The following is a 27,983-nucleotide window of genomic DNA, read 5'->3' on the forward strand; positions in this document are numbered from 1 at the left end:
ATTTAAAAAAACAATACATTTAAAATTACAAATAATATTCAAAATAACATAATTAAAGGTGCAATACATTAATCAAAGTAAATGTTGATGGATACCAACTTAGGGTACTTAAACAGTAACCTATGATAAATGCCCCACTGTTAATACCCCCCTCCCTCATACTTTAACAGATTTGGTTTGAACCCTGGGAACCCTCAATGTCCATTGTTTAATATATATCCACTGCTCAAAAAAAATAAAGGGAACACTTAAACAACACAATGTAACTCCAAGTCAATCACACTTCTGTGAAATCAAACTGTCCACTTAGGAAGCAACACTGATTGACAATACATTTCACATGCTGTTGTGCAAATGAAATAGACAACAGGTGGATATTATAGGCAATTAGCAAGACACCCCCAATAAAGGAGTGTTTCTGCAGGTGGGGACCACAGACCACTTCTCAGTTCCTATGCTTCCTGGCTGATGTTTTGGTCACTTTTGAATGCTGGTGGTGCTTTCACTCTAGTGGTAGCATGAGACGGAGTCTACAACCCACACAAGTGGCTCAGGTAGTGCAGCTCATCCAGGATGGGACATCAATGCAAGCTGTGGCAAGAAGGTTTGCTGTGTCTGTCAGCGTAGTGTCCAGAGCATGGAGGCGCTACCAGGAGACAGGCTAGTACATCAGGAGACGTGGAGGAGGCCGTATGAGGGCAACAACCCAGCAGCAGGACCGCTACCTCCACCTTTGTGCAAGGAGGAGCAGGAGGAGCACTGCCAGAGCCCTGCAAAATGACCTCCAGCAGGCCACAAATGTGCATGTGTCTGCTCAAATGGTCAGAAACAGACTCCATGAGGGTGGTATGAGGGCCCGACGTCCACAGGTGGGGGTTGTGCTTACAGCCCAACACTGTGCAGGATGTTTTTCATTTGCCAGAGAACACCAAGATTGGCAAATTCGCCACTGGCGCCCTGTGCTCAGATGAAAGCAGGTTCACATTGAGCACATGTGACAGACGTGACAGTCTGGAGACGCCGTGGAGAACGTTCTGCTGCCTGCAACATCCTCCAGCATGACCGGTTTGGCGGTGGGTCAGTCATGGTGTGGGGTGGCATTTCTTTGGGGGGCCGCACAGCCCTCCATGTGCTCGCCAGAGGTAGCCTGACTGCCATTAGGTACCGAGATGAGATCCTCAGACCCCTTGTGAGACCATATGCTGGTGCGGTTGGCCCTGGGTTCCTCCTAATGCAAGACAATGCTAGACCTTATGTGGCTGGAGTGTGTCAGCAGTTCCTGCAAGAGGAAGGCATTGATGCTATGGATTGGCCCGCCCGTTCCCCAGACCTGAATCCAATTGAGCACATCTGGGACATCATGTCTCGCTCCATCCACCAACGCCACGTTGCACCACAGACTGTCCAGGAGTTGGCGGATGCTTTAGTCCAGGTCTGGGAGGAGATCCCTCAGGAAACCATCCGCCACCTCATCAGGAGCATGCCCAGGCATTGTAGGGAGGTCATACAGGCACGTGGAGGCCACACACACTACTGAGCCTCATTTTGACTTGTTTTAAGGACATGACATCAAAGTTGGATCAGCCTGTAGTGTGGTTTTCCACTTTAATTTTGAGTGTGACTCCAAATCCTGACCTCCATTGGTTGATAAATTTGATTTCCATTGATAATTTTTGTGTGATTTTGTTGTCAGCACATTCAACTATATAGAGGAAAAAAGTATTTAATAAGAATATTTCATTCATTCAGATCTAGGATGTGTTTTTTAGTTTTCCCTTTAATTTTTTGAGCAGTATATATAGTACATTTTATTATTGCAGTACAGTAGTTATTATACATAGTAGCTGTCTATACTATGATCTTAATACACGTTTGATCATGATTAGTTACAGGCATAGGACATTAAACTCGATCAATAAGATCATGATGTAAGAAATAAGAGACAAGGGGAAAGGTGGTGGAACATAACTAATAACAGAAATGTGATGATATTCAGAACAAACACAGCAGACTGTCTTCAGTAGTTTATTACACTAAAGGATAGAGGGGTCTTTCTGGGGTGGGTCAAGAGGTTTGACAGAAACATATTGGAGGCAGATAGATGTTGTGACACAGGAGAGGGGAGTGTTCTGTCCTTCCAGTAAAATGAGGAGATCAAGGTCTTCTCTGTCAGTCACTGTTGTGCTGCTGCCCTCTGCTGGAGAGGAAGTGAAACATTCAGTCACAATCTCCATTGTGACGTTTCCACTAGATACAGATCTAGGATCAGCTTCCCCTTCCTCCTATCCAAACCTTAATCTTCAGTGGGATTTAAAAAGAAATTTGACCCAAGATCAGCATCGAGGGGCAACGTCACCCTAAACCCAGGTGCAGTCCACACTGTAATGTTATGGATACACACTGATAACAATAGTTTAGCTGATCACAATGTGATAATAACATTTTACATGCAGCAAAATAAAAACACTACTAAAAGTGTGTGTGGTTATAGAGTGATGTTTAGTACACATAGTAATGTGGCATTGTCTGTATCTTTGTTGAGAGATCAGCATCATCTGGTACAACAGACAGAGGAGACACCAACACTGACCTGTGTGGTCACCTGTAGAGCTAGTGAGCTGTAGACCACATTATCATCTGGGTCTGCTGACTACAGAGGAGGAACAGGTAGAGAGGTGAACAGGGACAGTTCTGTCATGATGGAGATACACTATAAAACACAGTTCTCTGTGAAATTACAAGTGTAGACAGTTATAAGTGTGATATGTAACATAAAGGTGATATATTAGGCCTACAGCTATAATGGTGATGTAACCATGACTATATTAACACTGAGGAAACAATCACCTACTGTTGTTTCTGATAACATAATACCAGCTGTGGAGAATCAGTAGAACAGCTTTACCTTGGTCTGTCCTTTTAGTTGGGCCTTGTGCTGGAGGATGACAGTGCTGTATGTGACATCATCCTCAGCTTCAGGAAATGGATCCTGTTGGTAGAGAGACGCCCAAGTAACAAAAAGGTGTTGTTATACTGTTATAGTGTACATTTACCTATTGCTTGTTCCAAGACAGAAAATTAGACTGGAAATACAATTGTTTTCTAAAACAAATGCACATTTGCTAAGGCTATGACGCTTCATGAGTAACAGCAATGATGTTGTCTAAGAGCCGAGATGCTTGCAGCCATAAGTTGACCTTCTCTTCTGTCCTGAACTGATCAGGCATCGCAGTGCTGTACATCACGTCATGGTGGCTCCCTGGGTTTGGGCTCTGAGAAATTGACAACACAGAAGGTAAACATATGGATACACGCACAGGAAAAGAGAGAGTACACTAACTTCAGATACTCAGCTCACACTGCAGAGATGGAGGTGAGAGAGAGAGAGAGAGAGAGAGAGAGAGAGGGGGAGAGAGAGAACCCCAGCTCACACTACATAGATGGAGGAGAAAGAGAGAAAGAGGGAGAGAGAGAGACATCCCAGCTCATTCCGCAGAGATGGAAGAGAAAGAGAGAGAGAGCTAGGCAGATAGAGAGAGAGAGATTGCGAGAGAGAGAACCCCAGCTCACGCCGCAGAGATGGAGGAGAAAGAGAGAGAGAGAAGCCCAGCTCACACTGCAGAGATGGAGGAGAAAGAGAGAAATAGGGAGAGAGAGAGAGAGAGACATCCCAGCTCACTCCACAGAGATGGAAGAGAAAGAGAGAGAGAGAGAGAGCTAGACAGAGAGAGAGAGTGAGATTGAGAGAACCCCAGCTCACACCGCAGAGATGGAGGAGAAAGAGAAAGAGAGAGAGAGACAGAGAGAGACAGAAGCCCAGCTCACACTTCAACAGCGTTTATGACCAGGTCCACCTCTACAAAGCAGCAATCCCAACTTTCTCCCAACTTTCTCCAGGACCCTGAAGGACGTCACCCTGAACCGTACCCCCAGCAACTCACACAGGAGGAGCAGAGCAACGGACTCCCCACCCAGATTAGCGAGACACCCTCCCAGACCTATAAGACCCCCTCCTGAAAGACCTGCACTTAGAGAAGCCATGCCAAGATGACCTACACCCAGACCACAGCATCACCAGCCACATCCCAAGCAGCTAAGACTACCCCAAGCAAAACCTGGCCACACCCTTTATAGGTAACCCCCATTTCAGACCTATGCCCCTTCTGCCCACCCCATTCCCCCCACCCCTGTGGCAAGGACTTCAACATGACAGCAGAACATAAGCCCAGGCCGTGAGCAGAGCAACAGCCCCAACCACCACTATAACACCCTCCCAAGCCCCATCCTGCAATCTAAGAGGTACAGTTGAAGTTGGAAGTTAATATACACTTAGCTTGGAGTCATTCAAAATAATTTTTCTACCTCTCCACAAATGTCTTGTTAACAAACTATAGTTTTGGCAAGTCGGTTAGGACATCTACTTTTTGCATGACACATGTATTTTTTCAAACAATTGTTTACAGAGAGATTATTTCACTTATAATTCACTCTATTACAATTCCAATGGGTCAGAAGAATACATACACTAAGTTGACTGTGCTTTTAAACAGCTTGGAAATTTCCAGAAAATGATGTCATGAATTTAGAAGCTTCTGATAGGCGAATTGACATAATTTGAGTCAATTGGAGGTGTACCTGTGGATGTATTTCAAGGCCTACCTTCAAACTCAGTGCCTCTTTACTTGACATCATGGGAAAATCAAAAGAAATCAGCCAAGACCTCAGAAAAAATTGTGGACCTCCACAAGTCTGGTTCATCCTTGGGAGCAATTACCAAACGCCTGTTCATCTGTACAAACAATAGTACACAAGTATAAACACCATGGGACCACGCATACCGTTCAGGAAGGAGACGTGTTCTGTCTCCTAGAGATGGACGTTCTTGGTGTGAAAAGTGCAAATCAATGCCAGAACAACAGCAAAGGACCTTGTGAATATGCTGGAGGAAACAGGTACAATAGTATCTGTATCCACAGTAAAACGAGTCCTATATCGACATAACATGAAAGGCCACTCAGCAAGGTAGAAGCCACTGCTCCAAAACCACCATAAAAAAACAGACTAGGGTGTGGAACTGCACATGGGGACAAAGATCGTACTTTTTGGAGAAATGTCCTCTGGTCTGATGAAACAAAAATATAACTGTTTTGCCATAATGACCATCATTATGTTTGGAGGAAAAAGGGGGAGGCTTGCAAGCCGAAGAACACCATCCCAACCATGAAGCACGGGGGTGGCAAGCATCATGTTGTGGGGTGATTTGCTGCAGGAGGGACTGGTGCACTTCACACAATAGATGGCATGAGAAAGGAACATTATGTGAATATATTGAAGCAACATCTCAAGATCAGTCAGGAAGTTAAAGCTTGGTCGCAAATGGGTCTTCCAAATGGACAATGACACCAAGCATACTTCCAAAGTTGTGGCAAAATGGCTTAAGGACAACAATGTCAAGGTATTGGAGTGGCCATCAAAAAGCCCTAACCTCAATCCTATAGACAACTTGTGGGCAGATCTGAAAAAGCATGTGCGAGCAAGTAGGCCTACAAACCTGACTCAGTTACACCAGCTCTGTCAGGAGGAATGGGCTAAAATTCACCCAACTTATTGTGGGTAGCTTGTGGAAGGCTACCCAAAACGCTTGACCTAAGTTAAACAATTTAAAGGCAATGCTACCAAATACTAATTGAGTGTATGTAAACTTCTGACCAACTGGGAATGTGATGAAAGACATAAACGCTGAAATAAATCATTCTCTACTATTATCATGTCATTTCACTTTCTTAAAATAAATTGGTGTATAACCTAAATTGGTATATAACCTAAATTGGTATATAACCTAAAACAGGGAATTCTTACTAGGATTCATTGTCAGGAATTGTGAAAAACTGAGTTTAAATGTATTTGGCTAAGGTGCACGGAAACCTCTGACTTCAACTGTACGTATCAGATGCTCAACATGCTCTGCTCACACCTGCTGTGACGGTCCAGGCCTAAACCACTCAAAAACAACCATAGGCACTATGGAACACAAATCTGTAACTACCTCATCCTGGAATATACAAGGTCTGAGGTCATCTGGCTTTGGCCTAAAGAGCAGGAACCCAGACTTCATCAAAGAAATTGGAAATATAGACATTATCATCCTACAATAAACATGGTATAATGGAGACGGACCCACTGGTTGCCCTCTAAGCTACAGAGAGCTGTTAGTCACATCCACTAAACTACCAGGTGTCAAACAGGGAAGAGACTCAGGGGGTAAGCTAATTTCGTATAGAGCAGACCTAACCCACTCCATTCGTCAAAACAGGAACATTTTACATCTGGCAAGAAACTAATAATGAAATGATCTCAACAGAGAAGAATGTCCTCATGTGTGCTACCTATATCCCCCCAATAGAATCCCCATGCTTTAACGATGACAGCTTCTCCATCCTAGCGGGGGAGATCAACAATTTCCAGTCTCAGGGATGTGTGCTAGTCTGTGGCAGCCTAAATGTCAGAACTTGACAATAACCTGACACCCTCAGAACACAGGGGGACAAAAACCTACCTGGAGGTGACCATATTCCCTCCCCCATATGCCCCCATATGCCTCCCTGAGGCATCAAAGCCAAAGGAACGGAATAATATTAAGAAAGAAGGAACATAGTGTGAAATCTAGCAAAAAACAATTAGTCAACAACAAATTCAATCACTTCTAGAAAATTTCCGGGACAAAATGTTTCACTGTAATAGTGAAGGTGTAAACTTGGCAGTAAAAAACCTAAACAGTATATTTGACCTTTCAGCATCCAAAATCAAATATAAAAATGTCAAGCAGACAACCTAAGAAAATTAACAACAATGACAAATGGTTTGATGAAGAATGCATAAACCTAAGAAAGAAATTGAGATACCAATCCAACCAAAAACATAGAGACGCAGAAAACCTGAGCCTACGCCTTCGCTATGGTGAATCACTAAAACAGTACAGACATACACTACGGAAAAAGAAGGAACAGCATGTCCGACATCAGCTCAATGTAATTAAAGAATCCATAGAATCTAACCACTTGTGGGAAAATTGGGAAACTCTGAACAAACAACACGAAGAGTTATCAATCCAAAGTGGAGATGTTTGGATAAACCACTTCTCCAATCTATTTGGCTCTGTAACAACGAACAAAAAGCAAAAACATATACGTGATCAAATACAAATCGTATAATCCACTATTAAAGACTTCCAGAACCCACTGGATTCTCCAATTAAATTGAATGACCTAGAGGACAAAATACAAACCCTCCAACCCAAAAAGGCCTGTGTGGCTGATGGTATCCTAAATGAAATAATAAAATATACAGACCACAAATTCCAATTGGCTATGCGTAAACTCTATAACATAATCCACAGCTCTGGCACATTCTCCAATATTTGGAAACAAGGACCAGTGGTGGAAAGTACTCAAGCAAAAATACTTTAAAGTACTACTTAAGAAGTTTTTTTTGGTATCTGTACTTTCCAACATATATATCATTCAATTGGCGAGGGCACTGGAACAGTCTGCAGCACCCACCCTACTAGAATCTGAAGTCAAATGTCTACCGTTTCCTCTTGATCTGGTGCTTCTGTCCCCAACCAAGGAGGGCCTACAGCAGCACCTAGATCTTCTGCACAGATTCTGTCAGACCTGGACCCTAACAGTAAATCTCAGTAAGACAAAAATAATGGTGTTCCAAAAAAGGTCCAGTCACCAGGACCACAAATACAAATTCCATCTAGACACTGTTGCCCTAGAGCGCACAAAAAACTATATATACCTTGGCCTAAACATCAGCGCCACAGGTAACTTCCACAAAGCTGTGCTATTGAGAAAGGCCGTCGTAGGTAGACATGGCTCTCAAGAGAAGACAGGCTATGTGCTCACTGCCCACAAAATGAGGTGGAAACTGAGCTGCACTTCCTAACCTCCTGCCCAATGTATGACCATATTAGAGAGACATATTACCCTCAGATTACACAGATCCACAAAGAATTCGAAAACAAATCCAATTTTGATAAACTCCCATATCTACTGGGTGAAATTCCCCAGTGTGCCATCACAGCAGCAAGATTTGTGAACTGTTGCCACGAGAAAAGGGCAACCAGTGAAGAAACACCATTGTAAATACAACCCATATTTATGCTTATTTATTTTATCTTGTGTCCTTTAACCATTTGTACATTGTTAAAACACTGTATATATATATATAATATGACATTTGTAATGTCTTTATTTTTTTGAAACTTCTGTAACTTCTGTAATGTTTACTGTTAATTTTTATTGTTTATTTCACTCTATATATTCACTTTATATATTATCTTTCTTCACTTGCTTTGGCAATGTTAACACGTTTCCCATGCCAACAAAGCGTCTGAATTGAATTGAGAGAGAGAGAGAGAGAGAGAGAGAGGGGAGAGAACCTGCAGAGATGGAGGAGAGAGAGAGAGAGAGAGAGAGAGAGAGAGAGAGAGAGAGAGAGAACCTGCAGAGATGGAGGAGAGGGAGAGAGAGAGAGAGAGAGAGAGAGAGAGAGAGAGAGAGAGAGAGGAGGGAGAGAACCTGCAGAGATGGAGGAGAGAGAGAGAGAGAGCGCGAGAGAGAGAACCTGCAGAGATGGAGGAGAGAGAGAGAGAGAGAGAGAGAGAACCCCAGCTCACTGCGAAGATGGAGTGATTGGTTCTCGTCCAAGATCTCCACAGACCAAAACCAGGTTTATTCAGTTTGTACCTGCTGTGCTGTTTCTCTGGTGTGGGTCACTGTGCTGTATGTAATGTCCTGCTCAGGGTCAGCAGGCTGCAAAGAAATAAATAGCAAAGAGAAACAGGACTTGTCTATTTACCACCTAAACTACAGTTTGTTTCAGATGTATGTTTAGTGAACTGACAATTTCCTGTTATCTGTCTTTTTAACAGTATTTTCTGTCAGGACCCGGTTTCGAACCTGGGTCTCCGGAGTGAGAAACAGTCACTTAACCAACTGAGCCACGAATAGTCAGCAGAACCCAGAAGATGAGGCAGACACAGCAGTACTTAAGACGGTGTATTTAATAAAGAAAAAATCCTTAAATACAAAAAATGGCAAATCCAAAAGGTGGTAGGAAAAGCACAAAAAGGCCTCAAAAGAAACTCACAAAAAATAAACAAAAACAAAAAACAGAATACCACAAGAGCGTCACCCGGAATCGACAAGAGTACACAGAACACTAGGGCAGGGTGCTAACATACAAACACAGAGCACAGAACTGAGGGAAACTAAGGGTTTAAATACAATTAGAGGAAAAAGAGGCACAGGTGCAAATAATTAATGGGGATCAAGGGAAAAACATAAGGACAAAAAGCACAATGGGGGCATCTACTGACCAAAACCCGGAACAACCCTGGCCAAATCCTGACAGAATCCCCCCCCTAGGAACGGCTCCTGACGTTCCTACCAGCTCTCTCAGGGTGGAGGACCCTGAACTGACGAATGAGGTCAGGGTCCAGGATGTCTTTGGCAGGAACCCAGGAGCGCTCCTCAGGACCGTAGCCTTCCCAGTCCACCAGATACTGCCAGGACCGCTGCACCCGGCGGGAATCCAGTATCCGGTGGACGGTATAAGCCGGCTGGCCTCCAATGACACGAGGCGGAGGGGGAGGTCTGTCTGCCGGGACAAGGGGAGAAAAAACAACAGGTTTTAACAATGAAACATGAAATGTGGGATTAATCTTAAGGGATCTGGGTAAGTGTAGGCGATAAGAAACTGGGTTAACTCTCCTGGCAACCTTGAAGGGACCGATGTATTTTTGGGACAGCTTGCGAGACTCCACCCGTAGAGGTAAGTCTCTTGTGGAGAGCCAGACTCTCTGGCCGGGGCGCAGGGTAGGCCCGGGACGGCGACGTCTGTTGGCTTGTTGTTGATACCTCTGTGAGGAACGCATAAGATTAAGACGGGTCTTCCTCCACATAAGCCGACAGCGTCTGACGAACTTCAAGGCTGAAGGCACTCTGACTTCTGCCTCCTGGTCCGGGAACAATGGAGGAGCATAGCCAAACTGACACTCGTGCGGGGACATACCAGTGGAGGAGGAGCGCAAGGTGTTGTGCGCGTATTCGGCCCAAACAATAAAGGATGACCATGTGGACGGGTTGTCACGAGTCATACATCGGAGGGTGGTTTCCAGCTCTTGATTCATCCTCTCTGTTTGGCCGTTGGACTCCGGATGGTACCCTGAAGATAGACTGGCAGAAGCCCCCATGAGTTGGCAGAAGGCCTTCCAAAACCTTGAGGCGAACTGGGGACCTCTGTCAGAAACCACATCTTGAGGAATGCCGAAGACTCGGAACACATGATTAATTACCAACTCAGCCGTTTCCTTGGCAGAAGGTAACTTAGTCAGAGGGACGAACCTGGCCGCCTTTGAAAACCTGTCGATTATGACTAGGATAGTAGTATTGCCATGGGATGGAGGAAGTCCAGTAATAAAGTCCAATGAGATATGGGACCAGGGTCTGTGGGGAACAGGTAAAGGGTGAAGGAGCCCTTGAGGGCGGAGGTGAGAAGATTTGCCCTGGCAGCACACGGGGCAGGCATTGACGAAAGTGGCAACGTCTTCTCTTATGGTAGGCCACCAGAACTTACGCTGGATGAACTCCAAGGTGCGACCTACGCCCGGATGACAGGTGAGGCGAGAGGAGTGCCCCCACAGAAGGACCTGAGTCCTCACTGCCTTGGGGACAAACAACCGATTGGCAGGGCCTCCTTTAGGGTCCGGTTCGCTAGCTTGAGCACGTCTCACGGTATCCTCAACTTGCCACGAGATCGGAGCCACAATCTTAGCAGCAGGAAGGACAGGCATGTCCGTGTCATCTCGAATGGCAGGAGCGTAGACTCGGGACAGGGCATCCGGTTTGAGATTCTTCGACCCGGGCCGATAGGTGAGGATAAACTGGAATCGATTGAAGAAAAGAGACCATCTAGCTTGTCTAGAGTTCAATCGCTTCGCCTGCTGGATATACTCCAGATTTTTGTGGTCCGTAAGCACTTGAAACGGGTGAGAAGCCCCCTCGAGCCAGTGTCTCCATTCCTTCAATGCCATCTTAACCGCTAGGAGTTCACGATCCCCCACATCGTAGTTCCTCTCAGTCGGGGTAAGCCGGTGTGAGAAGAAAGCGCACGGATGAAGCTTCTTGTCTTCACCCCTCTGAGACAGGACAGCTCCAACACCAACCTCTGATGCGTCTACCTCCACCACAAATGGTTCATCCGTAGTCGGTAGTATCAGGATGGGAGCAGAGAGAACGCGCTGCTTGAGTCCTTGGAAGGCCGTCTCAGCTTCTCTTCCCCACAAAAACCTTGCATTGCCACCTTTGGTTAAAGCTGAGAGAGGAGCTGCCACCAAACTGAAGTTCTTGATGAACTTGCGGTAAAAGTTTGTGAAGCCCAGGAAACGCTGAACATCCTTAACGGATTTGGGGGTGGGCCAATCCGCTACCGCCCCTACCTTCCTAGGGTCCATTTGGACTTGACCGGGTTCCACTACAAATCCCAGGAATTGTACTCGGGATGAATGGAATTCACATTTTTCCGGCTTAACGTACAGATGGCTGTCTAGGAGGCGTTTGAGTACTTGTCTGACATGCTTAGTGTGTTCTTGAAGGGAGCTCGAAAAGATGAGGATGTCATCCAAGTAAACGAACACAAATATGTTAAGCATATCCCTAAGCACATCGTTTATGAGCGCTTGGAACACCGCTGGGGCGTTGGTCAGGCCGAAGGGCATCACCAAGTATTCATAGTGACCAGTAGGCGTGTTGAAAGCGGTCTTCCACTCGTCACCAGGTCTGATCCGCACAAGATGGTATGCGTTCCGCAGGTCAAGCTTAGTGAAAACAACTGCTTCCTGGAGCAGCTCGAAGGCTGTGGCCATAAGGGGTAGCGGGTAACGGTTACGGACGGTTATGGCATTGAGTCCCCGGTAGTCGATGCAAGGACGTAATCCACCGTCTTTCTTGGCCACAAAGAAAAACCCTGCTCCCGCCGGGGAGGTGGATGGACGCATGAGGCCTGCTTCCAGAGCGTCCTTGATGTAGGTATCCATAGCAGCTCGTTCGGGTGGAGATAGGGAAAAGATCCGACCCCTGGGGGCAAGTGCCCGGAAACAGGTCGATGGGGCAATCGTAAGGTCTATGGGGTGGTAGCATGGTGGCCCTCTGTTTGCTAAACACCAGTTTGAGGTCATGGTAACACTCGGGAACTCGGGTCAGGTCGATGGATTCTAAAGACTCGGGAGTAGAACTCGGGGAATTCTGGAAAATACAAGTAGCTTGGCACGTAGGACCCCACTGCTTGATAGTGCCCACAGACCAGTCGATGTGGGTTTATGGCTGTGAAGCCAGGGGTATCCAAGGACGAGAGGGAACTCGGAACAGGAGATCAAATGAAAGTTCATCAATTCCTGGTGTTGTGAAACTGAAAGTCTCAAGGAGGTAGTGACATGAGTGACAAGTCCAGATCCCAAAGGGCTTCCATCCAATGTAGTAACCCTCATGGGGTCACTTAGAGGTTCAGAGGGAACGCCATTCTCCTTCGCCCAGACACCATCCATGAAGTTACCTGCGGCTCCAGAGTCTACCAAGGCTTGAAGGTGAAGCTTGTGGTTGTCCCAGGAGAGTGTGACTGGAATGAGCAGATGGGAGTTGGACGGATGGGAGGAGGTTATGTTTCCCGTTACAGTTCCCCCCGGTCTGTACGGGACAGAGCGTTTCCCTGGAGCCCGGGACACGTGGAACGGAAATGGCCCGGTTTGCCGCAATATAGACAGCGTCGCTCCCTCATCCGGCGGTCTCTCTCAGCCTGGGAGATGCGTCCAATCTGCATGGGTTCCGGTGGAGCCAGCGATGATAAAGGTGGGGACTCGGAGCTGGGACTGATAGGGGCTAGAGGTCTACGGTTGAGTTCTCTCTCTCTCAGACGCTGGTCAATGCGTGAGGCCAACTTAATCAGGGACTCGAGATTGTCCGGTGGTTCCCGAGTGGCCAGTTCATCTTGGATAGTGTCGGAAAGGCCTTTCAGAAAGCACACCGTGAGCGCCTCGTTGTTCCAGCCACTCGCTGCTGCCACCGTGCGGAACTGGATGGCATAGTCCGTCACGCTGCGCCAACCTTGATGGAGAGTCAGGAGCTGTTTGGCTGAGTCAGAACCACTGCTTGGGCCTTGAAACACTCGTTTGAATTCCTCAGCAAAGGCAGAGTAGCTGGCACAGCAGGAACTATGGGCATCCCACACAGCAGTAGCCCAGGCCAGGGCTTTTTCCGACAGCAGGGTGATGATATATGCGATCTTAGACCGGTCGGTGGGAAACGACGAGGGTTGCAGCTCAAAGGAGAGAGAACATTGAGTGAGAAACCCTTTACAAGCACTTGGATCACCTGAGAACCGTTGGGGAGGTGGAAGACGAGGTTCAGCCAGGGGGTTAACTGCCATGGGTACGTGAACCTGAGGTACTGGGACGGGAACTGTTGCCGGGGTAAGTCGATCAGATATTTGCTTAATGGAAGTCAGCATCTCCGACAGAAGATGAGAATGTCTAGCCATTAAGGCCTCTTGCTGAACCAGGGCGTCTTTGTGGCGTTGGACAGTCTCCTGGTGGTGGGACAGCGTGGCAAAAAGGTCCTGGGAACTGGCTGCCTCTGGGTTCATTTTTGGCTCTGTGTTTCTGTCAGGACCCGGTTTCGAACCTGGGTCTCCGGAGTGAGAAACAGTCACTTAACCAACTGAGCCACGAATAGTCAGCAGAACCCAGAAGATGAGGCAGACACAGCAGTACTTAAGACGGTGTATTTAATAAAGAAAAAATCCTTAAATACAAAAAATGGCAAATCCAAAAGGTGGTAGGAAAAGCACAAAAAGGCCTCAAAAGAAACTCACAAAAAATAAACAAAAACAAAAAACAGAATACCACAAGAGCGTCACCCGGAATCGACAAGAGTACACAGAACACTAGGGCAGGGTGCTAACATACAAACACAGAGCACAGAACTGAGGGAAACTAAGGGTTTAAATACAATTAGAGGAAACGAGGCACAGGTGCAAATAATTAATGGGGATCAAGGGAAAAACATAAGGACAAAAAGCACAATGGGGGCATCTACTGACCAAAACCCGGAACAACCCTGGCCAAATCCTGACAATTTTCAACATATAACATATAACATCTTATAACACTATAAGAGATTGGGTTCCATTAGAATATGGCACCTTTTATATCAACTCATTGATGATCAACTGAAGAAGTAACGCTGGAGTCAAATGGCAGAACATAATACAATTAAAGAAGTGTATCCTACCACTGAGTCGTTAGTTGTCTGGTCCTTGGCCTTATTGTCCTCTGGAATAAAGAGAGGGAGATGTCAATTACTTCTGAGTTTGTTATAGTACAATAATACCTCTGAATGGATTTCTTAAAGACAATTCCTCCAAGTATTTTCTGTCATTCAAGATGAATCACAGGCAAGAAATATACTGTTGGTCACAATATCAATACATTTAGTATTTTCTAAACTATTCTCCTTTTTATATTCACATAAAATGACTACTTACTATGCCTTCTCCACATCTTCCATGTTACTAGGATACCAGCTGTCACCACCACCAACATGCCCAGAGAGATGAGTAGGACTTTCACATCTATGGACCTGATGGATTACATATACGAACTTGAATTAAAAATACAATTAAAATAGATCATTATATATTGTTCATTTGTTGTATGCACTTGTTGTGATACATGGAACAATTATTTATCTGTTCACATGTGTGGAGGTTGACCAAGCAAATTAAGAGATATGATTATTATTGAGATTATGACTATTTATTAAGTGTGCAACTTGTCCTTGCAAATGAGTGAGTATAAAACAATAATGCTGCTATTTCTCACAAGGCAACCACAGAGATGTTCTACCCAGGAGGAAGTGATAACAGTCTCTATATGCATTTAGGGAGGGTGTTTGGTTAGCATTAACTGTTGTAGTGTATGATGGAATTGTAATGTTTCTCTGAGTTCATATTATCTAACAACATGTGGGATAAAACATCTGAAGGAGTGATAATAACCTCTGGTGGACTTCCTCCATGTTCCCCTCAGCTCCTTGACTTGTGTTGTCAGTCTGAACAGGCTCAGCAGTTGGAGAGGCATAGGGTTGTGGAGGGGTTGGATCTTGGGTTGCTGTGAGGTAAAACAACAATATCATCAATGAAGTTAATGGTAAACCAGATAGTCAGGTTGTATAGCAACATCACATTCATAGTTCATATTACAATTAGTTCCAGATGATACCAGTGGATAAAACAAAGTGAATCATATTGATCATAAAGTATGTGATTGATCTACAAACTTGAGGTCATCTTAGAGGTTCTCTGTGTTGCAGTTTGTTGACTGACAGTGATGTGAACAGGCATCTCTAGTTCTCCAACTCTACACCAATACCAGTCAGTGTTCTCCATCTTCAGTCCACTCATAGTCACTGTTAAGGCTTTTCTGTTGTTGGCATCACAAGTCCGCATTAATGCCACTGATGTTCCATGTAAAGTCCCAGAATTCCCACTCACACAATCACCACCCATCTTGCACCACTTCATATCTCCAGAATTACTATAGTAGCAACGGACAGTGACACTCCCTCCTTCTACTCCAGAAACCTTCTGTTGATCCACATAGAGTTCTGGAGTACCTGAACACAGAGGTACAGACACCATAGAAAGACCTCAGCAGCAGACCTTTATTTCTAGCAGGTGTATGACCTTTACACATAGTGTTACTAGGTGATATGGTGCTGCTTGTGGTAGACAACGTTGAAAGACACAATACAGACAGCAGACTTGAAACAAAGTTTACACCAACATCTACATATAGAAAACATAAAATAGACATATACAGTGGGGCAAACAAGTATTTAGTCAGCCACCAATTGTGCAACTTCTCCCACTTAAAAAGATGAGAGAGGACTGTAATTTTCATCATAGGTACACTTCAACTATGACAGACAAAATGAGAAAAAAAATCTAGAAAATCACATAGGATTTTATTTATTTATTTGCAAATTATGGTGGAAAATAAGTATTTGGTAAATAACAAAAGTTTATCTCAATACTTTGTTATATACCCTTTGTTGGCAATGACAGAGGTCAAACGTTTTCTGTAAGTCTTCACAAGGTTTTCACACACTGTTGCTGGTATTTTGTCCCATTCCTCCATGCAGGTTCTCTGTGTTGCAGTTTGTTGACTGACAGTGATGTGAACAGGCATCTCTATTTCTCCAACTCTACACCAATACCAGTCAGTGTTCTCCATCTTCAGTCCACTCATAGTCACTGTTAAGACTGTTCTGTTGTTGGCATCACTAGTCCGCTTTAATGTCACTGATGTTCCATTTAATAGAATAGAAACAGATCATCAAAAATGCTGTTTTAACAAAACTTGAAGCACATTTTCAAATTACTAAATACAACACACAAAATCACACAGTAACTTTTTCACCAAACCTAATCAGTGTTTCATTTAGAAATACCTTTCATATATAGTAATTGCCGTCCACAATGCAATGCTCACAATAGTTTTCATATTATTATCTCTAGTTTGTTTAAATACATTTGACCATCACTTAATCCACCGACGTTTAATGTTTAACCACTTAACCGTTTGGTAAACCTATAGATTTTTAATTAGTTTGTCTACTTTATATGGATATTGAGAACTACATAAATAACATGTGTGTTTGGACAGTATAACCATCTAAATGACATGTTCGAAGATTTTAGAGAAACCACAAATGTCGGTAAATATAAGTGTCTTATATTGGCAGAAAGCTTAAATTTGTGTTAATATAAATGCCATGCTATTGTTTGACGAGAGCTCCGAACAACAAAACACTTTTTTCATCTGGCGAACTGGAATTCCTGGGAGTGCCTTCTGATGAAGATCATCAAAGGTAAGTGAGTATTTATGGTGTTATTTCTAACTTCTGTTGACTCCAAAATGGCGGATATTTCTCTGGCTGGATTGGGCTCTGAGCGCTGTTCTCAGATTATGCTTTTCCCAAAATGTTTTTTTTTTTTTAAATCTGACAGAGCGGTTGCATTAAAGCCTATTCTATAATGTCTGCAACTGTATTACTGAATACTACAGATGACTTCATGTCTTATTCCAGTGCAGCACCTCAAATATCACTGTGCGTTTATCCCATTCACAGATATCATTATTATTTATTTTTTGCATAGGGGTTGCTAGGCCCTAGGATTTCTACTGGTGTTCTATTCATTTTATCAATTGTCTACTCTGTTACTTCAACTTTACTTCAAATTCTATCTGATACCTTTTCCTTTTAATTTAGTTATTTATAATGTCTACCCTTTCTTGTCTTAATTTATTTACTTACTATATCCTATCTTATTGTTACTTATTGCTTTATTGCTAATTTACTATATCTGTTCTCAGCGCTAATTTCACTGAATTTCTCCAGAGCCAGTCTCTATTCTGGTTTCTGTAACCTTACACCTTTGCCTTTCCTTCAGGCTATAATTACCCTGCGGGCTCTGCTGCTACTGAGCGCTCAGTTGCCCACTGTTTCCTCCTACCGTCCTTCACGGTGCTGTAATGTCTCTAGTAGATACTCTAGATTATACCACGTAAAAGTTTTTTATGTATTTATTGTCACTATTTATTCTAGACAGATTTATTTTATCTTCATGATGCACCCATCCCGTTAGCGGGATCATTTTTGTCAACACCGCTGAATTGCAGAGCGCCAAATTCAAATTAAATTACTACAAATATTTAATTTTCATGAAATAACAAGTGCAATATAGCTTGTTGTTAATCCACCTGGCATGTCAGATTTCAATAAAGCTTTTCGGCGAAAGCATACTGTTACGAATCCCTTTGGCCCAGCAGTCTAGGGGGAATGGTATCGAGACCCGTAACATAACTCATGCAAATTTTAACAGTGAAAAAGTAACAGTGAGAACAAACCCAGAGGCAACTAATTTACCGTCAAACTTTTATGGTTTATTTCTAAACACACGGTAAAGGGAGGGGGGGCAGGAAAAGGGGCTGAGCTGGTGTCACGAGTCCGACCGAGGGTGGCTTCCCTTCCCAGTCGGGTGGCGCTCGGCGGTCGTCGTCACCGGCCTATTAGCTGCCACTGATTGTTGTTCCACCCCCTCCTTGTATGTTTATTGGTAGCACCTGTTTGTGATGATTAGTTGGGCTTCTTTAGACAGTTGGCCCGCCTGTTTGTTGTGCGGGATTAATTATTGTAACCTTCGGCTCTGTAGTAGAGGAACGTGTTTGTTCCTGGACGTGCATTTTGTACATTTTTCATTCCCTGTGTTTGGGGCCGTTATTATTGTGAGCATCCTGTGCGTTGGTGCATTAAAGAGCACAGCATTGCACTCTCTGTCTCCTGCGTTTGACTCCACACCCACAACACCCGGAGCATTACAGCATTACCCAAGGAAAGAAATAATAACTATCCAAAAACACCCCTAAGCTAGACTACCTGCTTTTAGAACAGCTAGCTAACTAACCAAAAATACAGTGGGTCGTCCGCCAAGTTCTAACAAGTGTTTTTATACAAAGTATTCCTACGGGTAGTGTATGCCCATGGGCAACTTGTCTTGGTACCCCCTTTTCCCACCATCAAACAAACACCATAACCAAAACGATACTCACAGGTGGGGACAAAGTGACATGTAGTTGCAAAAACAAAACAGCTCAATCCAAAGAGAGAGAGAGAGAGATATAGAGAGCGAGATATTGAGCGAGAGACACAGAGATATTGAAACACAGAGAGATCGAGCGACACAAAGAGATTGAAACAGAGAGATCGAGCTCCAGAGGAAACAACTGAATGGATTTTTAAACCAAGGGAAAGGGGATGTGATTGGGTAATGGAAACAGGAGGTGTGTCTTCTGATTGATGACTGCATGGTGACTGATTGGGGAATGATGATTGCCACCTGTGAGGGGAGAAGGACAGAAAAGAAATACACACACAGGATACACTCAGAGGATACCTATATCCGTAACACAAACCAAGCGTTTTTGTAAGCACATCTCTCTCAGTAGACAAAATATTACAAAAGGCTAGCAGCCAAGTAGATTGGTCACGAAAGTCAGAAAAGCTATAAATTAAATTGCTTACCTTTGATGATCTTCGGATGTTTGCACTCATGAGACTCCCAGTTACACAATAAATGTTCCTTTTGTTCCATAAAGATTATTTTTATGTCCAAAATACCTCCATTTGGTTGGCGCGTTATGTTCAGAAAACCACAGGCTCGAGCGGTCACGACATCACTACGAAAACTCCAAATAGTATCCGTAATGTTCGTAGAAACACTTCAAACGTTTTTTTTTATAATCAATCCTCAGGTTGTTTTTTACAATATATAATCGATAGTATATCAACCGGGAATGTAGCGTCTTCAATGGGAGAGAAAGAGAAAATGACTGCTTCAAGCTGTTGCGCATACAAAACGCTGCTGGCACCCAGCCATACAATAACGCGATGTGATCTTTCTCGCTAATTTTTTCAAAATAAAAGCCTGAAACTATGTCTAAAGACTGTTCACACCACGGGGAAGCCATAGGAAAAGGAATCTGGTTGAAATCCCTTTAAATGGAGCAAAGGCAGACTATGGAACATGGAGCTTTCAAAATAGAGGCCACTTACTTGTTTGATTTTCCTCAGGTTTTCGCCTGCAATATCAGTTATGTTATACTCACAGACAATATTTTGACCGTTTTGGAAACTTTAGAGTGTTTTCTATCCTAATCGGACAATTATATGCATATTCTAGATTCTGGGCCTTAGAAATAGGCAGTTTAATTTGGGTACGTTTTTCATCCAAACATCAAAATACTGCCCCCTACACTCAAGAGCTTAACAATGACCTTTCTTTTGCATTTCAAAGATGGTAGTAAAAAAATCACCATTTGGTTTTAACTTTGTATTTTCTTCTACCATATCTATTGTGTTATATTCCCATACATTAAATTCACATTTCCACAAACTTCAAAGTGTTTGCTTTCAAATTTTTACCAAGAATATGCATATCCTTGCTTCAGGGCCTGAGCATCAGGCAGTTAGATTTGGGTATGTGTTAAGGGAATTTTTATCAATAATGACTAATTATGTATACATTTCAATCAGGACTGACTAATCAGAATACTATTATTTTACTGTATATGTATGAATTTTATTTTTAATCCTAGTACTGAATATAATGTGTGTAAATATAATCAAGATTTAGAACAATGACTGTCTGTTCCTTGGTAGAAATTAATGAACTATATCGCCAGACTGGCTAGAATGCTTATCTACACAGGCTGACCTTGGCTCTAGACGATGTGGGAAAGCTTGAGAACTATACAGCCTTTGTACCAGTGTCAAGAAGAGACGGAACAGTTTAGAAAACGCTGACGTCATTTTCAATTTATAACCTGGGATAAAATGTATCATGGGCAGTACTCACGAGAATAAACGCAGCTGGTTGATTTTAAAGACTGATCTCTGTACATTTTATACAAATAAGGGTCTTACAAATTCTTATGAATTGACAGAGTGTTTAATTTTAATTGGGTATTAAAACATAGAGGAATAGGGTTAGGGATAATACTGCCCCGTTTGGATGAATTGCGTGCCCATAGTAAACTGAAAAGAAATCTGTCCTAAATTGTTAATATATGCACATAATAATTATTATTGGATAGAAAACACTCTAAAGCTTCTAAAACCGTTTCAATTATGTCTGTAAGTATAGCAGAACTCACAGGGCAGACAATCTCCCAAACTAGTTTTGGAATCCTGAAAGTTGGGGCAACTTTGACGTCATCGCCCCCACCCTTCCCAACCAGCTATGGATCTGGAGACACTTTCTATGTCTTCCAATAGATGTCCTCATTCACCAGAGTGTTTAATCCCGTGAACTTTGACCCTTTGAGACGAAGAACAGTGGGTGTCGCAAGAAAATACATGTGCGTTAGGGCGCGAATTGGACACAGACCTTCCTCTGTTCCAGCTTGCCTGAGATGAATTCGGATTGTCCGGTTGTAATGCCAATCGTTTTGTACATTTATAACATCCTAAAGCTTGATTCTGCACTTAGTTTGACCAGTTTAGTCGACATATACTGTTCTGGACCAGAAATCATTTTTGGTGCATTGGAGCTGAAAGTGGTAGCATATGCTACTACATGGACACCCGAACTGAAACAAAACGATGTATTGGGTAAGTATGACTCCTTCCACTACATTCTGATCGAAGACCATCAAAGGTAAGGGAATATTTATGTTGTAATTTTGTATTTCTGTTGACTCCAACATAGCGGAGAAATATTGCTTACGTCTGAGCGCCGTCTCAGATTATTGCATAGTGAACGAATTCCGTAACGTTAAAAATAAATGTGACACAGCGGTTGCATTAAGAAGCAGTGTATCTTTCTAACTATATGTAGAACATGTATATATAGTCAAAGTTTATGATGTGTATTTCTGTTATCTGGCGGAGCTTTCTATAATTTCTCTGGACTTTTTTGAGCATTTTTTGAACATGGTGTCAATGTAAGCAGAGATTTATGGATATAAATGGCATATTATTGAAAAAAACATAAATGTACTGTGTAACATGTCATATTACTGTCATCTGATGAAGATTTTCAAAAGGTTAGAAAATGATTTTTCTTTTAATCCTGCGTTTGTGATTGCATCTTTTGTTTGACAAAATGGCTGCATATCGTCTGTGACTTTGTGGTGGTTTGACATAAATATGTGCTATGTTTTCGCCGTAAAACATTTTAGAAATCTGACACGCTGGGTAGATGAACAAGGTGTTTATCTTTCATTTGAGCTATTAGACTTGTTAATGTGTGGAGGTTAAATATTTCTAAGAATATTTTTGCATTCTGTGCGCCACCATTTGAGTTGAGCGGGTGGGGGTGTGGTTCCCGCAGGGGAACCTGTACCGTTAACACGTCAATTCCTGTAACAGTATGTCATTTAGGCGAACATTTAAAAAGGGGGCTATCCCTAAGAAGTTTTTTAAAGTAGTCTATATACTGCAGTGGTTCCTATCTGCCACTGAGGGGGGCATGTACACACAAACAGAAGCAGGAAGAGAGTTAGACAGTGTACTAACATTGGGAGGTAGAGTCATTCTGGCTGGTGCCTTGGTCCTTGACACACATTTGTGCTCAGGTATCATTTAACATAAGAGGCAGACTCTAACTCTCACATGGCTCTTCATCTCTCCCTCCTCCTCCTAATCCTCATCTTCGACAGACTCTCAGCAGGTAAGGGTCACATTTCTATGAATTAAGGGCGAAGTCACCTGGGTCAGTTCACTTTAAACACTGTATAATCAATCTCAATCATGAACAAGCTGTTTCAAGTGTTGGATTAATGTGATTTTTAAATGTTTCCTCTATAAAGATTCTATTACGTTTTAACTCAAATGTAAATGTGTTTTGTGTTGATGTGTCCACAGAGAGGCATGTGTCTGTGCAGACAGGAGGCTCCATCACCATCCCATGTAGCTATGATCAGTATTACATAAACCATGTGAAATACTGGTGTCAAGGATTAGGTTGGGATGTATGTTCGTATGTAGTACGTACTAACCATCCTAAGAGCAGTGGTAAGACCTCAATCTCTGATGACATCAACAAGAGAATCTTCACCGTGACCATGACTGACCTGGTGTCATGGGACTCTAATACTTACAGGTGTGTTGTGGAGATCAATGGAGGAACAGATATCATGATACAAAGGTTCTACCTATCTGTCACTCCAGGTAAGATCCCTTCACTGCTTGTATCTAGTAAAGTACAATGAATAATTCCTAGACAGAGCTATACTGTACATGTAGTTGAAACAAGATTATATTTTGTGTCATGATGGAGTAAAAGAACTAAGCTTGTGAGGATAGTTACATTCTTCAAGAATCAATGACTATATATAATTATTATGAATTTAAAAGACCAAAAATGGATGTACCAATCACAGAATGCAGCTTGAAGGAATTTGTAAAGAGCCTGTTGTAAAAGCACTTTTTTCTCCTCTGAATTCTTGTTTTTTACCCGTGTTCAGGTACTCCAGAACTCTATGTAGAACAACAGGAAGTGACTGGAGTAGAAGGAGGGAGTGTCACTGTCTGTTGTTACTATAGTAACTCTGGAGATATGAAGTGGTGCAGGATGGGTGGTGATTGTGTGAGTGGGAATTCTGGGACTTTAAATGGAACATCAGTGACATTAACGCGGACTAGTGATGCCAACAACAGAACAGCCTTAACAGTGACTATGAGTGGACTGAAGATGGAGAACACTGACTGGTATTGGTGTAGAGTTGGAGAACTAGAGATGCCTGTTCACATCACTGTCAGTCAACAAACTGCAACACAGAGAACCTCTAAGATGACCTCAAGTTAGTAGATCAATCACATACTTTATTATCAATATGATTCACTTTGTTTTATCCACTGGTATCATCTGGAACTAATTGTAATATGAACTATGAATGTGATGTTGCTATACAACCTGACTATCTGGCTTACCATTAACTTCATTGATGATATTGTTGTTTTACCTCACAGCAACCCAAGATCCAACCCCTCCACAACCCTCTGCCTCTCCAACTGCTGAGCCTGTTCAGACTGACAACACAAGTCAAGGAGCTGAGGGGAACATGGAGGAAGTCCACCAGAGGTTATTATCACTCCTTCAGATGTTTTATCCCACATGTTGTTAGATAATATGAACTCAGAGAAACATTACAATTCCATCATACACTACAACAGTTAAGGCTAACCAAACACCCTCCCTAAATGCATATAGAGACTGTTACCACTTCTTCCTGGGTAGAACATCTCTGTGGTTGCCTTGTGAGAAGTAGCAGCATTATTGTGTTATACTCAGTCATTTGCAAGAACAAGTTGCACACTTTAAAAAATATATTATTTGTACAGTAATAATCTCAATGATAATCATACAATCTCCTAATTTTCATGGTCAGATAAACAATTGTTCCTTTTACCACAACAGTGCACATAACAAGTCCATACAGAAAACGATCAATTAATAAGGATCTATTTTAATTGTATTTTTAATAGAATCTTTTATATATAATCCATCAAATCAAATCAAATTTATTTATATAGCCCTTCGTACATCAGCTGATATCTCAAAGTGCTGTACAGAAACCCAGCCTAAAACCCCAAACAGCAAGCAATGCAGGTGTAGCAGCACGGTGACTAGGAAAAACTCCCTAGATAGGCAACTTAGAGAGGAACCAGGCTATGAGGGGTGGCCAGTCCTCTTCTGGCTGTGCCGGGTGGAGATTATAACAGAACATGACCAAGATGTTCAAATGTTCATAAATGACCAGCATCAAATAATAATAATCACAGGCAGAACAGTTGAAACTGGAGTAGCAGCACGGCCAGGTGGACTGGGGACAGCAAGGAGTCATCATGCCAGGTAGTCCTGAGGCATGGTCCTAGGGCTCAGGTCCTCCGAGAGAGAGAAAGAAAGAGAGAATGAGAGAATTAGAGAGAGCATAGGACACCGGATAAGACAGGAGAAGTCCTCCAGATATAACAAACTGACCCTAGCCCCCCGACACATAAACTGCTGCAACATAAATACTGGATGCTGAGACAGGAGGGGTCAGGAGACACTGTGGCCCCATCCGATGATACCCCCGGAGAGGGCCAAACAGGAAGGATATAACCCCACCCACTTTGCCAAAGCACAGCTCCCACACCACTAGAGGGATGCCTTCATCCATCAGGTCCATAGATGTGAAAGTCCTACTCAGCTCTCTGGGCATGTTGGTGGTGGTGACAGCTGGTATCCTATTAACATGGAAGATGTGGAGAAGGCATAGTAAGTAGTCATTTTATGTGAATATAAAAAAGGAGAATAGTTTAGAAAATACTAAATGTATTGATATTGTGACCAACAGTACATTTCTTGCCTGTGATTCATCTTGAATGACAGAAAACATTTGGAGGAATTGTCTTTAAGAAATCCATTCAGAGGTACTATTGTACTATAACAAACTCAGAAGTAGTTGACATCTCCCTCTCTTTATTCCAGAGGACAATAAGGCCAAGGACCAGACAACTAACGACTCAGTGGTATGATACACTTATTTTATTATTTTACACCATCTGCTTTTCTGTTCTTGATCTGGGATCATCTACCATTTGACACCAGCGTTACCTCTTCAGTTGATCATCAATGAGTTGACATAAAAGGTTCCATATTCTAACTGAACCCAAGCTCTTATAGCTCTCAAGATGTTGAAAAAATGCTGTTAAAAATACAGAGAACAGGAAATTGTCAGTTCACTCAATATATCTGTGACCGCATCCTATCATATAACAATATTACACCTCATGTCTATTTCCAAACCAATTCTTCGAGTTCTTGACAAACACATGACATTTTAATTTGCATTAGACAGTTATGACATCTGTTGTTTTCATGCATTTGGTAAAGGAGTGTAGCTCCTATTACCTGGCTTATCGTGGAAACAAACTGTGGTTTAGGTGGAAAATAGACAAGTCCTGTTTCTCTTTGCTATTTATTTCTTTGCAGTCTGCTGACCCTGAGCAGGACATTACATACAGCACAGTGACCCACACCAGAGAAACAGCACAGCAGGTACAAACTGAATAAACCTGGTTTTGGTCTGTGGAGATCTTGGACGAGAACCAATCACTCCATCTTCGCAGTGAGCTGTGGCTCTCTCTCTCTCTCTCTCTCTCTCTCTTTCTTTCTCTCTCTGTCTCTCTCTGTCTCTCTGTCTCTCTCTCTCTCTCTCTCTCTGTGTCTCTGTGTCTCTGTGTCTCCATGTCTCTGTGTCTCTCCTCCATCTCTGCAGTGTGAGCTGAGCATCTGAAGTTCCGGGCCTCTTCCAATGCATGTAGCCATGTGTTTACCTTCTGTGCTGTCCATTTCTCAGAGGCCAAACCCAGAGAGACGCCATGATGTGATATACAGCACTGCGATGCATGATCCGTTCAGGACAGCAGAGAAGGTCAACTTATGGCTTCAAGCATCTCAACTCGTAGACAACATTATTGCTGTTATTCATAAAACGTCACTGCCTTGGCAAATGTGCATTTGTTTAGAAAACAATTGTATTTCCACTATCACTTTCTGTCTTGGAACAAGCAATAGGTAAATGTACACCATAACAGTATAACAACACATTTTTGTTACTTGGGCGTCTCTCTACCAACAGGATCCATTTCCTGAAGCTGATGATGATGTCACATACAGCACTGTCATCCCCCAGCACAAGACCCAAGTAAAAGGGCAGACCAAGGTAAAGCTGTTCTACTGATTCTCCACAGCTGGTATTATGTTATCAGAAACAACAGAAACAACAGTAGGTGATTGTTTCCTCAGTGTTAATATAGTCATGGTTACATCACCATTATAGCTGTAGGTCTAATATATCACCTTTATGTTACATATCACAATTATAGCTGTCTACACTTTTAATTTCACAGAGAACTGTGTTTTATAGTGTATCTCCATCATGACAGAACTGTCCCTGTTCACCTCTCTACCTGTTCCTCCTCTGTAGTCAGCAGAACCAGATGATAATGTGGTCTACAGCTCACTAGCTCTACAGGTGACCACACAGGTCAGTGTTGGTGTCTCCTCTGTCTGTTGTACCAGATGATGCTGATCTCTCAACAAAGATACAGACAACACCACATTACTATGTGTACTAAACATCACTCTTTAACCACACAAATCTTTCTTAGTCATTTTATTTTGCTGCATGTAAAATTGTCATCACATTGTGACCAGCTAAACTATTGTTATCAGTGTGTATCCATAACATTACAGTGTGGACTGCACCTGGGTTTAGGGTGACGTTGCCCCTCGATGCTGATCTTGGGTCAGATTTCCTTTTTAAATCCCACTGAAGATTAAGGTTTGGATAGTAGGAAGGGGAAGCTGATCCTAGATCTGTATCTAGTGGAAACGTCACAATGGAGATTGTGACTGAATGTTTCACTTCCTCTCCAGCAGAGGGCAGCAGCACAGCAGTGACTGACAGAGAAGACCTTGATCTTGTCATTTTACTGGAAGGACAGAACACTCCCCTCTCCTGTGTCACAACATCTATCTGCCTCCAATATGATTCTGTCATACCTCTTGACCCACCCCAGAAAGACACCTCTATCCTTTAGTGTAATAAACTACTGAAGGCAGTCTGCTGTGTTTGTTGTGATTATCATCACATTTCTGTTATTAGTTATGTTCCACCACCTTTCCCCTTGTCTCTTATTTCTTACATCATGATCTTATTGATCTAGTTTAATGTCCTATGCCTGTAACTAATCATGATCAAACGTGTATTAAGATCATAGTATAGACAGCTACTATGTATAATAACTACTGTACTGCAATAATAAAATGTACTATATGTTATAACAATGGAAATGTATTTTTTTAAATGCAGCTGTTACATCTATTTATAGCAACTATTTATAGGAATTACACAAACATTTTATTTTAGGTATGGTGGTAATTGTCTGCATTATTTTCAATCACACCCATATATTATTTTGTAAATATATACAGTGCTATATATATATATATACAAATGGACAACAACACTTAGGCTTCTATATCCAGCTTTTACATACTATATACATTTTACTGACACAGTATATTTGACATTAGTTGTATTTTGTTTGTTTTTAGTCCTTCAGCTCCCCTCTACTCTACCCCTCCCCTCTACCCCTCCCCTCGACCCCTCCCCTCAACCCCTCCCATCTACCCCTCCCCTTAACCCCCCCCTCTACCCCTCCCCTCAACTCCTCCCTCTACCCTTCCCCTCTAACCCTTCCCCTCTACCCCTCCCCTCTACCAAACCCCCCTACCCTACCCTCCCC

The 27,983-nt window shown here is 42.8% G+C and overlaps 2 protein-coding genes across 5 annotated transcripts; one reads left to right on the forward strand and one right to left on the reverse strand.

The window, feature by feature from the left end:
* Positions 1 to 2,173: 2,173 nt before the first annotated feature.
* Positions 2,174 to 22,248, reverse strand: LOC135510140 (polymeric immunoglobulin receptor-like). The gene is made up of 10 exons (XM_064930919.1): positions 22,200 to 22,248; positions 15,399 to 15,734; positions 15,118 to 15,229; positions 14,605 to 14,699; positions 14,352 to 14,392; positions 8,754 to 8,819; positions 3,198 to 3,272; positions 2,906 to 2,989; positions 2,591 to 2,650; positions 2,174 to 2,197 (listed from the first exon to the last, which is right to left on the reverse strand). The coding sequence occupies exons 1-10, from the start codon at positions 22,246 to 22,248 to the stop codon at positions 2,174 to 2,176; spliced, it is 942 nt and encodes a 313-aa protein (XP_064786991.1).
* LOC135510059 (polymeric immunoglobulin receptor-like) lies at positions 22,234 to 27,487 on the forward strand. Of its 4 annotated transcripts, none has more exons than XM_064930862.1 (11): positions 22,234 to 22,353; positions 22,548 to 22,853; positions 23,150 to 23,485; positions 23,655 to 23,766; positions 24,815 to 24,945; positions 25,159 to 25,199; positions 25,663 to 25,728; positions 26,030 to 26,104; positions 26,312 to 26,395; positions 26,660 to 26,719; positions 27,112 to 27,487. In XM_064930862.1, exons 1-11 carry the CDS (start codon positions 22,296 to 22,298, stop codon positions 27,133 to 27,135), a joined length of 1,293 nt encoding a protein of 430 aa, XP_064786934.1. In that variant the 5' UTR covers positions 22,234 to 22,295; the 3' UTR covers positions 27,136 to 27,487. The 4 variants fall into 4 exon arrangements, 3 of the variants coding, with proteins under 3 accessions (XP_064786934.1, XP_064786935.1, XP_064786936.1); XM_064930863.1 differs by having other exon boundaries at positions 27,115 to 27,487; XM_064930864.1 differs by lacking the exon at positions 26,030 to 26,104.
* The last annotated feature ends 496 nt before the right edge of the window (positions 27,488 to 27,983 follow it).

Source organism: Oncorhynchus masou, chromosome 23 (assembly GCF_036934945.1).
Source record: "Oncorhynchus masou masou isolate Uvic2021 chromosome 23, UVic_Omas_1.1, whole genome shotgun sequence".
NCBI lineage: Eukaryota > Metazoa > Chordata > Actinopteri > Salmoniformes > Salmonidae > Oncorhynchus > Oncorhynchus masou.